The sequence below is a fragment of the Rhinatrema bivittatum genome, chromosome 9, assembly GCF_901001135.1.
Source record: "Rhinatrema bivittatum chromosome 9, aRhiBiv1.1, whole genome shotgun sequence".
NCBI lineage: Eukaryota > Metazoa > Chordata > Amphibia > Gymnophiona > Rhinatrematidae > Rhinatrema > Rhinatrema bivittatum.
The window spans coordinates 53594782-53610727 of NC_042623.1; the positions used below are offsets into that span (position 1 = coordinate 53594782).

The following is a 15946-nucleotide window of genomic DNA, read 5'->3' on the forward strand; positions in this document are numbered from 1 at the left end:
CACGGATGGGGAATTTTGTCTCCATTGGCAAGTCCCCTTTTGTAATGAACTGTTGAGAATTTTCTTTGATTACCATCTTTAGGGAAATCAAATTGCAGAACTTGTTCTGGTCCATGTTCACCAAAATTTGTCACACACAATCATCGCTTTTGGGTAGTAAATTGATCCAAGTAGCAGGATCACCATAGTTCAACTTGATGGCATGTTCTTCTTCACATCTTTTCAAATCTTGATCCTTCTGGACCTCACTTGGTTCGTCTTCTATATTTCTTATGTTCTTCAAATTCTGCTTCTGATTGTGAAACTGTAGGCAAACAGTCAACTCTGCTTCAGCCTCAGACAGATTCCTTGCACTATCTTCATCTTGAACTGAAATATTTCAGCAAGGAATCTTCTTGCTTTGGCTGTTCTTTTTCCCTTTCAGCCCTCCGTTTACGATACTGTGCCCCAGGCAATTTTCTTTTCTTTCTGCCATAATGCCACGTCACGTGAACTGAAAAATCAAAATGTTGTACTAACTAGATATGTGTTTCTAGATATTTTTTACTGTGGTATGCATATCACATTTAAATGCACTGCTGTGGTGCTAACCAGACCAAACACTGAAATCCGTGTAAAATAGATACTCAAAACATATGTAGGAAAACTGCCATACCATAGCAGCACTAACTCCCAGGGCTCAAACAGCAACAATCCTAGCTATGAAAAATATTACAATAGGTGCTAGATACATCAATACACCTTCTACTGGAAACGAGAACAAGCTGGATTGCTCTAGATCCCTACACAGAAAACAATAGCAGAATATTTCACCTTGGTCAAACATAACACAGACACAGACCCTTAGCAAATGCAAAATAAGTGACTGCAAATTATAAATTAGAACACAAAAACTGAAATGGAAACAACAAGTAGCCAGACTCTGCATGTAGTGCAATACTGTAGAAACCAACATATTTCATTCCTGAGGGAATTCTGCAATTCAAAATTTCCCTCCCACACAGAATTCTAAAAATCTGCACAGGATTTGCAACTGTGGATGGGCAATAGTGAAGACAGCATGGATGGTCTGTGTAGACTGAAAGAGAAGGGGATGTCAGAGATGGGGGTGGGAGGAAAGAACCTGGCTTGGTAATGTGTGCAGAATTTGATGTTATACCAGGAGTGAAAAATACAAACATAAAAGTTGCACATTTCCAAAGCTGACATATTGCTATCACTAAATAGAAAATGGTGGGTCAAACAAAGCACACACATGCACACCTCCCCCACCCAAACAGGCTCCTTCTCTCTCACATACACACGCCCACTCACACTGTCCTCTCTCTCACACACACACACACACACCCCTCACACAGGCTCCCTCTCTCACATACACAAGCCTACTCACACTGTCCTCTCTCTCACACTCACACCCCTCACACAGACTCCCTCTCTCACATACCCACGCCCACACACACACCTCACACAGGCTCCCTCTCTCTCACATACACATGCCCACTCACACTGTCCTCTCTCTCACACACACACACCCCTCACACAGGCTCCCTCTCTCACATACACACGCCTACTCACACTGTCCTCTCTCTCACACACACACACACCCCTCACACAGGCTCCCTCTCTCACATACACACGCCTACTCACACTGTCCTCTCCCTCACACACACACACACCCCTCACACAGGCTCCCTCTCTCACATACACACGCCTACTCACACTGTCCTCTCTCTCACACACACACCCCCCCTCACACAGGCTCCCTCTCTCACATACCCACGCCCACACACACACCTCACACAGGCTCCCTCTCTCTCACATACACATGCCCACTCACACTGTCTTCTCTCTCACACACAAACACACCCCTCACACAGGCTCCCTCTCTCACATACACACGCCTACTCACACTGTCCTCTCTCTCACACACACACACCTCACACAGGCTCCCTCTCTCTCACATACACATGCCCACTCACACTGTCCTCTCTCTCTCACACACACACACCTCACACAGGCTCTCTCTCTCTCACATACACATACACCCTTACATAGACTCCCTTTCTGTATTTGCACATACCCCCCCCCCCCCTCACATTGGCTCCATCTCTTTCTAGCAAACATGTACCTGCTCTCTCCTTCAGATGCATCCCCAAATTTCTATGCTCAGTCTGCTACTCCCTCAATACTTCCCTATTGTTCTCTCCAGCCATCTCTTTCTCCCTCCATGCCATGTCTCCAGGCCCTGCTATCAGAGTTCCTGTTCTCCTTCTCCCCTCAAGGCTGCTCCTCTCCCGCCCTCCGCTGTCTAATTTGGCTATAATTGGCCCAGCCATTGTTGTCCTCTCTGCTCTCTGACTCTTGAGTTTTCCACCCTCCCCCCCCAAGCAGAGGAAGCATTGGCTTGTGATTTACCTGCAAGCAGGCTGATCTGGTCAGTGGGGCACGGACCTTGAGGTGGGATAGTCACAGGTCTCCTCTTCACAGTGCCCTGCTGCACTGCTCCTGTTCTGCTCCTCCTCGAGTGCACACGCAGCAGATAGCACGAGCTTCCCTGCTGCATCTGCACACTCGACTACAGGCTCAGCCAGCCTTCTGTTTGCAGGGGGGGGGGCCGCCGACTCGCCAACAGCCGTGAAGGAGACGAAGCATTTGGGGGCCGAATCGCCGAGAGATTCAGATGAAGCCTTCTTTGAGCCAATAGTTGCCGTCGGGTCGGTCGCACTCGTTGGTTCACTGTCACGATTGAAATATCCTGCCGGGGCCGGCAGCTGCCGAGCTGCCACTACCGGCGCCATGGCAGCGGCCGTCTGTTCTCCAGCGGCACGGCATGTCAATGGCTCCCTCTTGCTGCGTGCCGGTGCCACGGCTGCTGCCCCTGGGACCCTGACGCCCTGGGCCCTCGCCTAGTTCTTCCTCCGGCCCTGCCTGTCCCTGAATTCCGTCAGGATGGTGGAGTAGCCTGAGTGACTTTCAGACTGGCTTCCATGAACAGGAGCAGCTAAAAAAAATCCGAGGAGCAAAACAGCTCCAGTACAGCAACTAACTAGAGAAGGTCTACTTGGCTTATGTTTTCTTTTCTTTTTCTTTTTTTTGTAATCCCTTATTCTGAAGAAATGAGGCAGTATAGATTTCACAGTAACAGGTATTTTACCCATATGAACATTGCTTAGCTGGACTTCCTCCTCTGTTGCTCTAGACAGGGTCAAGCTGTTGTTGCCTATATAATTAACTGTTTATTATTTTTAGATTAAAGAATGTAGCAATAACAGAGCTAACTCATGCTTTCCATAAGAATAACCTTGTTTCAAATGAAACTTGCTTTCTTTTCCTATAAAGAACACTCATGCTGCTTTGCTTCAGAAGCTCAACCGGCAGTACTGGGGTAATGCTCACCAGGTCTCAGTTGCAGACTGAACTGTTGATTTGTTAATTTTGATCCTTAAGTTGTCCCCTTGCTATTTCCTTTCCAACCCTGCCAGCATCCTTATTAGCAGGAGTCACAAATTACGTCACACAGGGTAGAGTATTTGATTGGTTACTGTGGTGCACGTGTGTCAGGTGGTTTGGATCCAGCATGCATCGTAATTGGTTGTTCTGAGACACCAAGGGATTACTTTAAAACAGTAGCGTTCAAACTGGTCCTTCAGCTCCTCCTCCAGCCAGTCATGTTTGCAGGCTGTTCCTTAGGAAGAACCATGAGGTATCTTTGGATCCATTGTACGTAAATGTAAATCTTATGCGTATTTATTAGGAATGTCCTGAAAAAAACAAAAAAGAATGGCTGGGGGAAGAGAGAGGGAGTGAGACGTAAGGATTAGTGCTTGGTATGTTTATATTTAAAAAGTGGAGTAAGGCATGGTGGATGCATCTTTCCTACCTGCATTTTAACCCCTTGGTGCCTGGATTTTGTGACACGGGGCACCGATGAAATTTGGTTCAGCATTACAATAACAGTTCCTGGAGGAAAAGTCCATAAACCATTATTAAGGTGGAGGTGCAGAAATTCACCGCTTATCCCTGGGATAAGCAGCTTGGAATATTTCTACCTCTGGGGATTCTGCCAAATACTTGTGACCTGGATTGGCCACTTTTCAAAACAGGATACTGGGCTTGCGACACCTTTGGTCTAACCCAATATGGCAAGTCTTATAACTCTTATAAAGTGTCTTCAGTTTGTGGTAAAAATTAAAATGAACCATAAATGCTATACTAGGACAGCAAATTGCTACAATTAGGCAAATCTTGGGGATGCTTTTTTTTCTAAAATGGCCCATTATTAGGTGAAATGGAGTAAGAGTGAGACTGGGGGAGGGGAGGTGCGTCCCACCTGCTATATCATATCTCCAAGTTTATCAAATTTTAACAACGTTTAGAAAAAATGTTGGGCCACTTTCCAAAAAAAGCTTCACGCTGGGAGGGTCTCAGTCTGCAGGCTTTAGACGTATACATTTTATTGCAGCTACGAAGGGAGAGATTCAAGTGTAATACTGATTCCATAGCCACCATCTTGTGTTTATTTTTCAGGGTGATGGAGCCGACAGTTTTTTTATCGTAGAATCCGGAGAAGTGAGAATTACCATGAAAAGTAAGGTAAAAAATAATTCTGTGAACCTCATTTCAGCTTCTGGCCTCTGATCAATGCTGTATGAGGTTGTATAGGTGCATCTTCCCACCACAGCAAGGAATACAGAAGCTGGGTCTACCAAAACATCACAGGATCTTCAAGCACTCAGATAGGCAAACCGATTTGGAAATGAACTGTACTTCTTAAGAAACACTACCCAGGCCAGGGCACACACAGACCTAGAAAGCCTGAAGGCAGTCATTGAATATGTTTCCCACATGGGAGCTGACTCGCTAAAGGCTTTTCTGCTATTCTGTGCCTATAGGAAAAAACTTGGATGAATCATTGCTGGAGATTTTTTTTTTTGACCTGGCAGCTTCCTTCTGCACTTTTGACCTTCCAGATGAATTGCAAGCAGGGTTGGGACCTGCCATGAGCCATAATTCACAACTACTTGGGAATGTTTCCCTTATTTTGTTATCTACGTCCAGTTATTGCAGTGATGGTCCTCCTCTGGGGGCCTGAAATCCACCACTGTCACCATTATTTAATGACCGAGACCCTCCCCTCTCTCCCCCCCCCCTCCCCTCCCCACAAGGGCTATGAATGCTGCCTCCATATCATCTCCAACCCCAGCCAACACAGGGAGCAGAAACCCTGAGCTGGAAATTGAATTGAGCCATCAGGCCAGTTCCAATTTGGCCTTTTCTATTGCATAAAATCCTTCTGTATACTGCCATGAGCGGTGTGATTTACCCTCACAACAGCTGTTAAGTTTCTAGTTTTATACAACATTGGTGAATCAAGTACATAACTAAATGTAAAGGCTTGCAAAATGTTCAATCATCTCATACTTTGGCATTCAGATTTTTTCATTTACTGGGAACAATAATGCAAGCTGGTTTGCAGATAATAAAAAAAAAACCAAAACCCCAACAAAATGTTTCCGTCCACCATTACTGAAAACATTTTCAGGTATATTGATCTATTCCTCTGTGAATAAGAGGAAATTGTAACTTTTAAAACATTATAAATAACTTGCTAAAGATAAACACCATCAGCAGACAGATCAGAGAGCCTGTGCAGGCAGATTACGCGGCCACCAGGGAGGAGAGAAAATGCCATTCTGGCAGGTACAAGGGCAAACCTCTGGAGAATCGCAAAATGTGCATTAAATAACCCCACGGAAGGAACAGAATAGTCAGTCCTGTTGCTTTATTGAGAGCAAGCCACCTGTGGCAAAGGCCTTCTAGCACCAATAATTTTCTTCTTTATTGGACTTTTCAGAGTAAACCGGATGTGGAAGAGAACGGAGCAGTGGAAATTGCCCGCTATTCCAGAGGACAGTATTTTGGAGAACTCGCCTTGGTAACAAATAAGCCCCGAGCGGCGTCGGCGTTTGCTGTTGGGAATGTCAAGTGTTTAGGTAGCGGCCTAACTTTTTATTTGTGGCTTTGATCAACTTCCTAAGGGTCCTAGAGTTTTCCTCTGTTTCCTCTCCCCGGCAAGTCCTCAGAATTTCCCCCTCAGTCTCCTTGGCAGCAAGGAGCATGAATGTCATCACCAGCCCCATGGGGCCTGTGCGTCGTGCATGATTTTAAAAAGAACCACGCGCAACGTAGTGAAACATCACAAGTGACAGCTGTAGAGAGTAAGAAGGAAAATAATAGGCCAATAATTTTCTTCAACTCAGAACGAAGTTCGTCACAATCGTAAATTTCTACACAGCAGCTCACATTTTCCACATTCATATCTGACACGCAGTCAATAGCAGAGCAGGGCCTCTGCAGTTTTATGCCACAACTGGGGGACCGCACACGTCGGCCTTCAGCGCAGAATGAAGATAATTCTCCTCATGCTGTTACTTCATTGCAGTACAGGTATGAGGTCCTCTGTTTCCTTGGCAACCTTCTTATTACTCTGTGGAGTATTGTGCGAACCATCGAGAAGCAAATCTGGATCATCAAACAGGAGGGGCCTCACTTTTCCCTGTTAAGAGAACAGACTTTTCCATGCCTGAGCGATTAAGTAATTGAAGATTTTAATTTCTCTTGTCACATGCAGGACAATTATATTTTGTGATATTTAAAAAAAAAAAAAAAAATGAAAGAGCCAGTTGTTGAAAAAAACCCCAAGAAGATTAAAAAAAAAAAAGCCACTAGAACAATGTTAATAGCCTTATATATGATGAGGTCCATATTCAGCCATGGGCAGACTGGTCAAGCTCTTCAGATAAACTTATCTGCATAACTTAAACCGGAAATTCAGCAGTGCAGCTGCACTGCCAAATATACTCAGATAAATCAGAGTTATCCGGATTACTTTGTCCAGATAATTTGTTGCATGATTGGATTTAGCTGGATAATGGTGAATATCACATTATCAGGATAAGTCAGCCCCATCCCAGAATGCCCCTGACTTCCCGGGGTAAATTGGGTGGGGGTGGGGTGAATGCAGTGGGAAATTTAAAACCCGCAGTTTGTCCCAAACTTAGCCGGATTAACCATCTGAATATTGATCTAGATCTATTTAAGAGCCTTATAAATACTATTTTAGTATCCTCAGGTCTCATATTTTTATCCATAAGAGATCGCTGGAATATACCCTTTTGTGTGTCCTTTGAATGCGATAATCCCTAAAATGTATACATTGCAGTCCAGTTCTCTGGAAACAAACTGCAGAGCTGCTGGGGGATTATGTGGACAACTTACAGAGCTTTTAACTTATGTAAAAAGGCTGTTTGGAACGTGCACCCCCCCCCCCAGAGCAGCTAAAAGTGCAGCATGTAAACTCACAAGAAAAAAGGGGCGGGGTTAGGTTGGGGGAGGGGATGCACATGTGCCAATTTCAACTTGAAATGCCCATAGGGACCTTCGTTTCCAGGTTTTATTTTATTTTTCATGAGAATTTCAATGCTTTAAATAAAAAAAAATTCAGTGGAAAAATGACTTTTTTAAAATTGATTTTTCTCCTGTTTGTTATATTTTCTTTGGTTATAACATTGAAAATCCCAGGGGAAATAAAATAAAAACTGAAAACGAAGGTCCCTAATTATGCATTGTACACGCCGGCCCACTTTTTCAAAGCAAAACTCCTCTGGTGAAATTTCTGTATGAAAATGAGCTTGCAGCCCCCTCGGGCAGTTCATAGATTGCACCCCCCACTCTTGCCCCTTGTGTGTGCAATTCTTCTGCAGCATAAACCTTGCCTAAAAGAACCATCATACAAAGAGCCACTAAAAAGCTTAACGCTGGTGGCTCATTTGGATTTCAGTCATCAGTCCTTATACTGAATGTCCATACTTAGAGATCTTTAACACAATATCATAATTAGGTATTTATCTTGCATGTAAAACCATCACTTAACTTTGTGGTGCTGGAGAGCACGTGAAGACACCCCAACGTGGGACCTTGCTTTGAGCTTCTCTACTTCGGGGGAGAAGAAAACTCTCTGCTCTGCTAGTTTTTACAATCCGTTGCTCACAGCATCGTCTGTATCCTATCTGTCAGAAGCACACTAGAAATTTCTAATGGCTATCTGAGCTTCAGTATTCCCCCATTCAGTGATGTGGCTATAACCTCCAAATGGCTGAGGTGGCCCTCTGTGCCAATCAGTTTTCCCATGGACACAAAATGGAAGAAAACCTTTCCTAAATAGGCCCCCCAAATACAAAATCATGGCGGCAACTCTCTCTTCCGAGCATCGTCTGACATCCCATCCATGCATAAGAATTGCCAGATGGGGTCGGATGTCAGTGACAACCAGTGGGGTGCTCAGAGAATGTGTATTAAAGACCTGCGCATATGCAGAGTAGTTAATTTGCCGTCACACCCTTCCAGTGTCTGGCAGCCATGTTTTAGGGTTGCATGGAAGCCAAAGTGACATCCCTGACTGTTGGGTTGAATAGGCTTTGACTGATCCAGCAGCCATCAATGAGTCTAATTCCGGTGTGAGCCCATGGTGTTCTCTGGCATTGCTTTCCATAGTTCAAGGTGCACTGTGAGAAGGATTGCCTTTTCATTGCTTTAAACCTGCCACCCAACCCTTTCCTTGGGTGCTCCTTCGTAATTGTATTATGAGACTTGGGGGTAACTTTCAAAAGGAGTTACCCGCGTCCATGTAACTATTATCGTAGCAATTTTCTAAAGCCATGTACTCAAGTAAGGTGCACTTGCGCAAGTAAATCCTATGGACAATTCAATGGCATATATTGTCGCAATTTTCAAAAGCCCACTTACGCGAGTGAATGCTTTTTAAAATCAGGCCCTTAGTGAGTAATACTGACCTGTTTGTATTTTTCTGCTCCCTTCATGATTTTATAGGCCTCTGTCACAGAGGTTCCCAACCCTCTCCTGGAGACACACCTAACCAGTCGGGTTTTCAGGATTGCCACAATGAATATGCATGAGATAGGTTTGCATACACTGGAGATCCAGGATATGCAAATCTATGTCATGCATATTCATTGTGGCAATCCTGAAAACCCGACTGGCTAGGTGTTTCTCCAAGAGAGGGTTGGGAACCTTTGCTCTTTCATATCTCCCTTCCGCCACCTCTTTTGCAAGCTGGAGTCCTCAAGTCTCCTCGTATGGAAGTTGCTCAGTACTTTTAATCATGCATGTGCCCATTTTCTAGGCAGATTATGTCTTTTTTGAAATGGAGTGACCAGAACTGCACACCCTGTTCAAGATGCAGACACACCATGCATTTGTATAATGGCGTAATGGTGTTCTATGTTTTGTTTCAGGTACGAACAAAATGAGAGTAACCTGTAGTTTTCTGATCACCTCCATAATGAGTTCCTGCTCATTCTGTCCTGGATATTTCTTGTAGCTTGGCCACATTGGCAGAGTTCTTTAAATGTGGAACTCCTTTTATTGTAATGGATACCAAAATAGTTTGGGTCAGAAGATCCTCATCTTATGGTCATTCATTATCCAAAACAGGTCCTCCCCACCCTCTCCTGCCACAAAACCTGGCAGACTAATAGCACGTATGATGACTGTGTGCCATACACGGAATTAAACCAGGCGTACAGCTCATAAAGCAATTTATACAGTTCGGTTTTGTTTTTTTATAATTTTCTCTTTATTAGATTTTCCAATGTAAATACATTTATGTTTATAAAATAAAAGGAAATAACATGCATCAATATATAGAAACATAACACTCTACCAAAATAAACATATATATCTGCATATATAACCTATAATCAGGGGGAGAAATAAGAATATAATATATACTAACCCATAGTATCTACCTATAGGTATATAATTTATACAGTTCTTAATACAATTACCTAAAACTTTGTCAGCCCAGAAGTTTTCTCTGCGTGCAGATTAGCTGGTCCGTGCAGACTAGAGCTGCAGGGCTGGCAGAAAGGTGTATTTCTAGGGTTTTTTTTCTTGGGAAGGTGCCTTAGCAGAAGTCCAAGATAATGAGCTGTTTTGCACACTATTGCACCACTGCAGCTCATTAGCACCCAATTTTGGTAAGCTTGCACACGTAGCGGGCCGTGCACACATGTCTGTGGTATACGAGAGGGTCGTTTTGCAAAAGGTTCTCTCAGTAAAGCCCTACCTGCCTGCCTAAAAATGCACAAATGCTGGACACACACTGGCATTTCTTTGCTTTCTGGAACATTTTTGTTTTACACGTGTAGGCCCCCCCATCTGAAGAAAACATCTGAAACTTAGTACATCAGCCCCCAGAGGTAGTTCTGCTTTCATCCTCAGGTTTTGCCATTGACTGCTGGTGGTTTTCTTCCACTCTATTGCTTGTAGAACCCAGGGCAGCTTGTTCCAATCGATGAAAAACTCTTGGGAAATGTGTCCTGGTTTTTTTACATTTTGCAGCCCTGAAATGGATCTTCGTGGTTTTTGTTTCTGTTTATTTTACCTCCTCTCCCCTTTCTTCATTGCAGTCATGGATGTGCAAGCATTTGAAAGGCTTTTGGGACCTTGTATGGAAATTATGAAAAGAAACATTGCAAATTATGAGGAGCAGCTGGTCGCCCTTTTTGGGACCAACATGGACATTACCGACCCCAGCGCATGAGCAGAGAACGAGGAGCGACAGGACGTGGCAGGGGAGAATAATAGCACAGCGGTGGGCAGTCCACTGACAACATGTGTCTATCTTTGTGTAGATGCCAAGCATATTTTGTGATTTTAGGAGGGTTTTTGGTTTTTTTTTGCTTTTATACATATTACTACAAAATGTATCAGTAAGCAAAAGTAGTGAGCTGATAGCCAATAGACTTTATCTACGACATTAGTAGGGATTTAGCAATTCCGTATGCGGATAAGCTTCTTTCTTCAGCTTCTGCTTCACAAAATGGTTAACGCTTTTCCGGAGAGGCTGCTCCAACGAACACGGCACACGTAAGAGCACGGGAGGGTTTCAGTGTTTGTTAATACTGAGAACATGGGGCGGGGGAGGGGGAGGGGATACACTATTTTCCATCTGGTCCAACCAGCATGAGTTCAGTCATGAGGCAGCGGCATTTAAAAAGCATGACGTGGCATTCCTGAGTAGGCTTCCTCGCATACAAGTTTCATTTCAGTTCTTTGTAACTGGTTTCAGAGTTGCCCTTGCCTACCGGTAGGTACGGCACGTGCTCATTTCAAGCCAACCACTTTGGGTGACATCCCGAGACACCGTACGCAAGTGGGAACAGTCGTGGGCTTACTACAATAAATTCAGTGTAGATCATTTTGTCTTCGTAAATGTGCAACGCCCTAAGCATTTCAAGGATGTCAGAGCTAGGAGCTTAAACGGTATAAGGGTGGGGAGAAGAAGTTGGGTTGGGGGAACCAGCCCAATCGATTTGTAAAGGGGCCACGATAGTCTTTTATTTTATTTTTTGGGTTGTTTTTTTTCATGTAGCTTTCGGCTTCTTCATTGTGATTGCTTTACCGTTGCTGCTGGACTTTCAGGCAGCCTTCATTTGTTTGCTCCTTTCCTGTTTTCACATGGTGGAATTAGGGGCCATACTTCAGTCAGTTCTCCCTCTGTCTGGAGCATCAGGCGAGTAAATACAACATTATGCTAGCCCACTGACAAAAATGAAAGTAGTCAACCTCTCCGTGTTCAGCAAACCCACACCCGTAGGCACAGTCCCTCAGGCCCGAGCCTACATTTTCTACAGCCACACAGGCGCTCTCATTCCCCCCGCTGCCCCCCGATTCTCTCATTCCCCCTTTAGTCGGAGAGGCAAGAAGTTTCCACCCCGCCTCCTCCCCTGTTCCTCCCCATTTAGCAGCTCTTTTAGCAGGGTTTCCCCACACACCGCGAGAAGTTGCCAACAGAAAAGGAGCGCCATTACCACGTGATAAGAGCTAGAGAGCCCAAGTCCTATTAAAGTCTTCCATTCAGCATTCCCCCTCCCCGTTTCACTTCGTCAGGGCATCCTGGTAACCAGTCAGCGCAGGCTCTGGACAAAGTGGGGCCTCAGGCAAGGGTTGCTTTTGGAGCTCGACTCCCCCTGCCTTCCGGGCTCACATGCTCATAGACTCAGACTAACTCAAAAGGGTAATGTGGTGCCACCTCTGACTTGGCACCCAGGTTGCTTGCCCTTCTATCCGACCCCTTGCAACAGTCCTGTAACCAGCCAGTGCCCTCTAGTGCTTCCAGACATTATGGTACAGTGGCCACTCTAACCTGAGCTGGTTGATGGCCAAATCAAGAAATTGGTGGCCTTCGTTCCCAGCCCTCAAAGGCAGCAAACAGGTCAGGTTTTCAGGATATCCTTGATAGGTACGCATAAGATAGATTTGGATAAACACTGTCTCCATTGCTTGCAAATCTCTTTCATGCACATTCAGTAGGGATAGCCTGAAAACCTAGCGTCTCTGTGGTGTACAAAGGCTAGGAGTGAATAGCACTGCCTGAGGCTGTTGGGTGATTATGAATGTAAATGACTGAACAAGCTCCCAGTGAGGAACGGATGTGTAATATTTCAGTCAAAGTATGTTCCTAGGAGCATAACTTTTTCTCCTTTAGTATCAACTATCTGAAAGACTTTCTTCAACCCAGCGGTTGGCAGCTCTGGTTTTCAGGATATCCACAATGACTAGGCAAAGGTTCAAATCCCACTGCCACTCCTGACGACCTTAGGCAAGTCCCTTCACCCTCAGATACAAACTAACCCCTGGATTCATCATCCCGCTATAAGTATAGCGGGATGATGAGCCTCGCACAGGAAAGGGCAGGGGTGGGGGGCAATAGTGAGTCCTCTACCCCTGCTTTAACCTTTTAAATGATTTATAGGGCCAGGTGAAAAATACTTCAAGGCCACTACAAAATACACCTCGGCAGAACTGCACAAAATGATTTTTTGTCTGGGACTATGACAAGAATAAAAAATAAACACTTTTAAGCGGCGAGTGAGGGTTGCAAGGAAGAATGGGCACCACCATCCTGTCGCCTTGTTTAATGAGCCAGCCCACTTGCTGCAGAACCTGGGATTCAAAGGGGTTTTGCTTTAATCTGTCTTTTCTGGCCAACACATTTGAACATATTGAAGGAAAGAGCAAAAACGTGTGGAGATGTTTTCCAAAGAATTTGTCCAATGTAGTAAAAACTGTTGTGATTATGTAATTTGAGTTATATGTTACATGACAAAGAGTTTTTGGGCCTGCTAAAACTACGACAATGTAATCTATAAAGCATATCATTTCTGGTATTTCAACACAATATGCATTCCTAAATTTTAACATTGTTATACATCCTGAGTGAAATGTAGCCAACATTGGCATTATTTTAAATAAGGCAACGGGTCCTGGACATCGCATACATTTGGTAAGGTCGTTACTCATTTTTATATTTGTTATATTTTGAGTTACTGAAACATGCTGCTTGTGTCTTGCACAGGACAGGAATCTTGGCTAACCAAAATCTACAGTATTTTACTTATTTTTTATTTAATTATATAAAGGTATTGATATACTGCTTCCCTGGCTGTAATTAGCTATCCAAAGTGGTGTACAAAAGTCACAGAGATCGCAGAACAAAAATGTATAATTCTCATACGTATGAAGCATCAAAATTAATCCAAATTTAGAATAATCATAGGTACATCTCTCTGGCTGCTTATTCTCTGTAAAAGAAACCTATTTTATTGCACTAGCTTAATGGTAATTATTCAAGCCAATTATGAATGAATACTTGGATGACTGAAAAAACAAAATTTATGGCAATGAATGCCAGTCACAATATTTTCAGTATTGTTGATTATATTTAAAGTTTCCTTACAATAAACACTTTTATATAAAAAAAAGAAAAACGTTGGTTTTATTGTTTGTTTTTTACACAAATCAATAAAAGTGACCATTTGATCTCTCTCTAAATTTGACAAGAGCAAATGGTGATTGTACAGTGGACCCTCGAGTTACAACTGGCTTGACTTACAAACAACTTGGGTTACAACCAAAATTTAAGTTTTGAGTTACAATCAAAGTCTTGAGTTACAGCCTGAATGCCGGCCAAGGCCATGTGTATCCGCGCGTGCGTGCGGTTGCTTCTAATTGGGCGTTTTTTCCTGTCAATCTCGTTTTTTGGAGCTTGGTGGATGGGACATCTGCTCTGCTGTTGCAGTGATTGGCTGCTGCCGCCAATGAGGCCTGTCTATCTCAGGCTCACCCAGAGCTGCTAATGTTCACAGGAGCACGTAGGTAGACCCAGCACGGCATTGCAGCAAGCAACAGCATCACTGGTGACCAAGGAAGCTTCTGTGCAGCAGCAGAAAGGGAGCGTAGCACTCAGCTGGCTACAGCAAGGTATCAGGAGGGGAGGAATGAGTATGCTGGGAGGGGGAAATGAGTGTGCTCTGAGGGGGTGGGGAGGGGGGGAATCCTCCCCCTCCTCCCTTCCTGCAAGCCAAAGATGTCAACTTGAATGGTGAGTACAGTATGAAATTATTGTTTCTGGTAGGCTCGGCACATTCTATAACTTTTTGGTGAGTACACTAGGAACATTATAGGTGTTTCTGGTAATTCCGCATATTATACAAACCTTGTTTATTATGAAAATGTTAGGTAAGGATTGCTTTGGGAGGTTCGGAATGCATTATGGGTATTTCCATTAATTCTTATGGAAAAAATAGTCTTGACTTACAACCAACTTGAGTTACAACCAGCCCTCTGGCACGAATTGAGTTCGTAAGTCAAGGGTCCATTGTAGTTATAAAATAATTACACTTTTTAGTTTGTTATTTTAACAATGCTAGTTTCAAGAAAAAGGCCATAACCTTCATTGAATGAAGTACTTTACATCTTTGACTTCCTGCTGTCGTTAGGGGAAAGCTTTATTCTCTGGCATGGCCATATTACAAATTAGTACTGGACAGCAGGAGAGAGACAGAGGGAAACAGAGAGCAGCAGCAGCAGTCTGGGGCAGTGACATCAAAACAATGGTGCAGACCCGAAACCAGGAGCAAAAAGAAAGCTGGCGCACCAGTGTCGCAGTCCCTTTGCAGTGAAGACAAAATTTGGAGGACAATAATGAAAACATCCACGGGGCAAGCTCATTTTCAAAAGGGGAAGGCTGGCACACAGATCGCAGGTGACATTTACCGCATACTTTGGCACCTATATGGCAGCAGGTGCCAAAGTTTGGACCAGAAACTGTGACTCCACCCCTTTTGCCCGACAGGTCAAGGATGCCTCAGGTGTCATCAAGCATGCTTTTGTGGTCACGGGGGGTAGGAGTAATAAGCAGGCCATGATTGTGGGTAAGGACAAGTTTACCATGGAAATCTCACTGATGATTGTCTCCTTCATTACTACTGCTATTGCTAATCACTTCTATAGTGCTACTGAACGTATACAACACACTGGACAATAACATGCAAAGAAATGGTGCCTTCTCAATAGAGCTTACAATCTAACCAAGAAAACATACAGGGCAAAAGAGATTTTGGGAATTTCATTTATTAAGGAAATGATTAACATCCATAAGACTGCAAGCAGAATAATCTGGGGGTTAAGATTTAAAAGCCGTCACAAAAGATGATGAGGATGATTTCAAACAGTTTAGAAGCAAATTTAATTTAGTACTGGGAAGCAGGATGGGAGGGTATAAGAGATGAGGGGAAACGGCAGACTAGGGCAATGACGTCTGGATATTTATTTATTTATTTAAAAACTTTTATATACCGGTATTAGTATGCATACATCATACCGGTTTACAATGTAACTTTAAAGGTAGAAATTACAATGAACAGGGAGGGCGAACAAGGAGGAGTATACAAAGAGCAGGAGGTGGAGGAATTAAAGCAATAAATAAAAACTGCAACGGACTATTTACAGGAATATACAGGAATATACACATACACATATGTGTATGTGTATACACATACAGGATATGTGAGTGAAGGAA

The 15946-nt window shown here is 43.7% G+C and overlaps 1 protein-coding gene across 2 annotated transcripts in view; it reads left to right on the forward strand.

Annotated features, from left to right (window-relative positions):
* The window catches only part of PRKAR2B (protein kinase cAMP-dependent type II regulatory subunit beta), a 214636-nt gene extending 200806 nt beyond the window's left edge, over positions 1–13830 (forward strand). For both annotated transcript variants that reach the window (XM_029616276.1, XM_029616277.1), the window contains exons 9-11: positions 4528–4593; positions 5855–5993; positions 10491–13830. In XM_029616276.1, the coding sequence (XP_029472136.1) occupies positions 4528–4593; positions 5855–5993; positions 10491–10624 (339 nt within the window). In that variant the 3' untranslated portion in view covers positions 10625–13830. The remainder of the gene's footprint in view (positions 1–4527; positions 4594–5854; positions 5994–10490) is intronic.
* The last annotated feature ends 2116 nt before the right edge of the window (positions 13831–15946 follow it).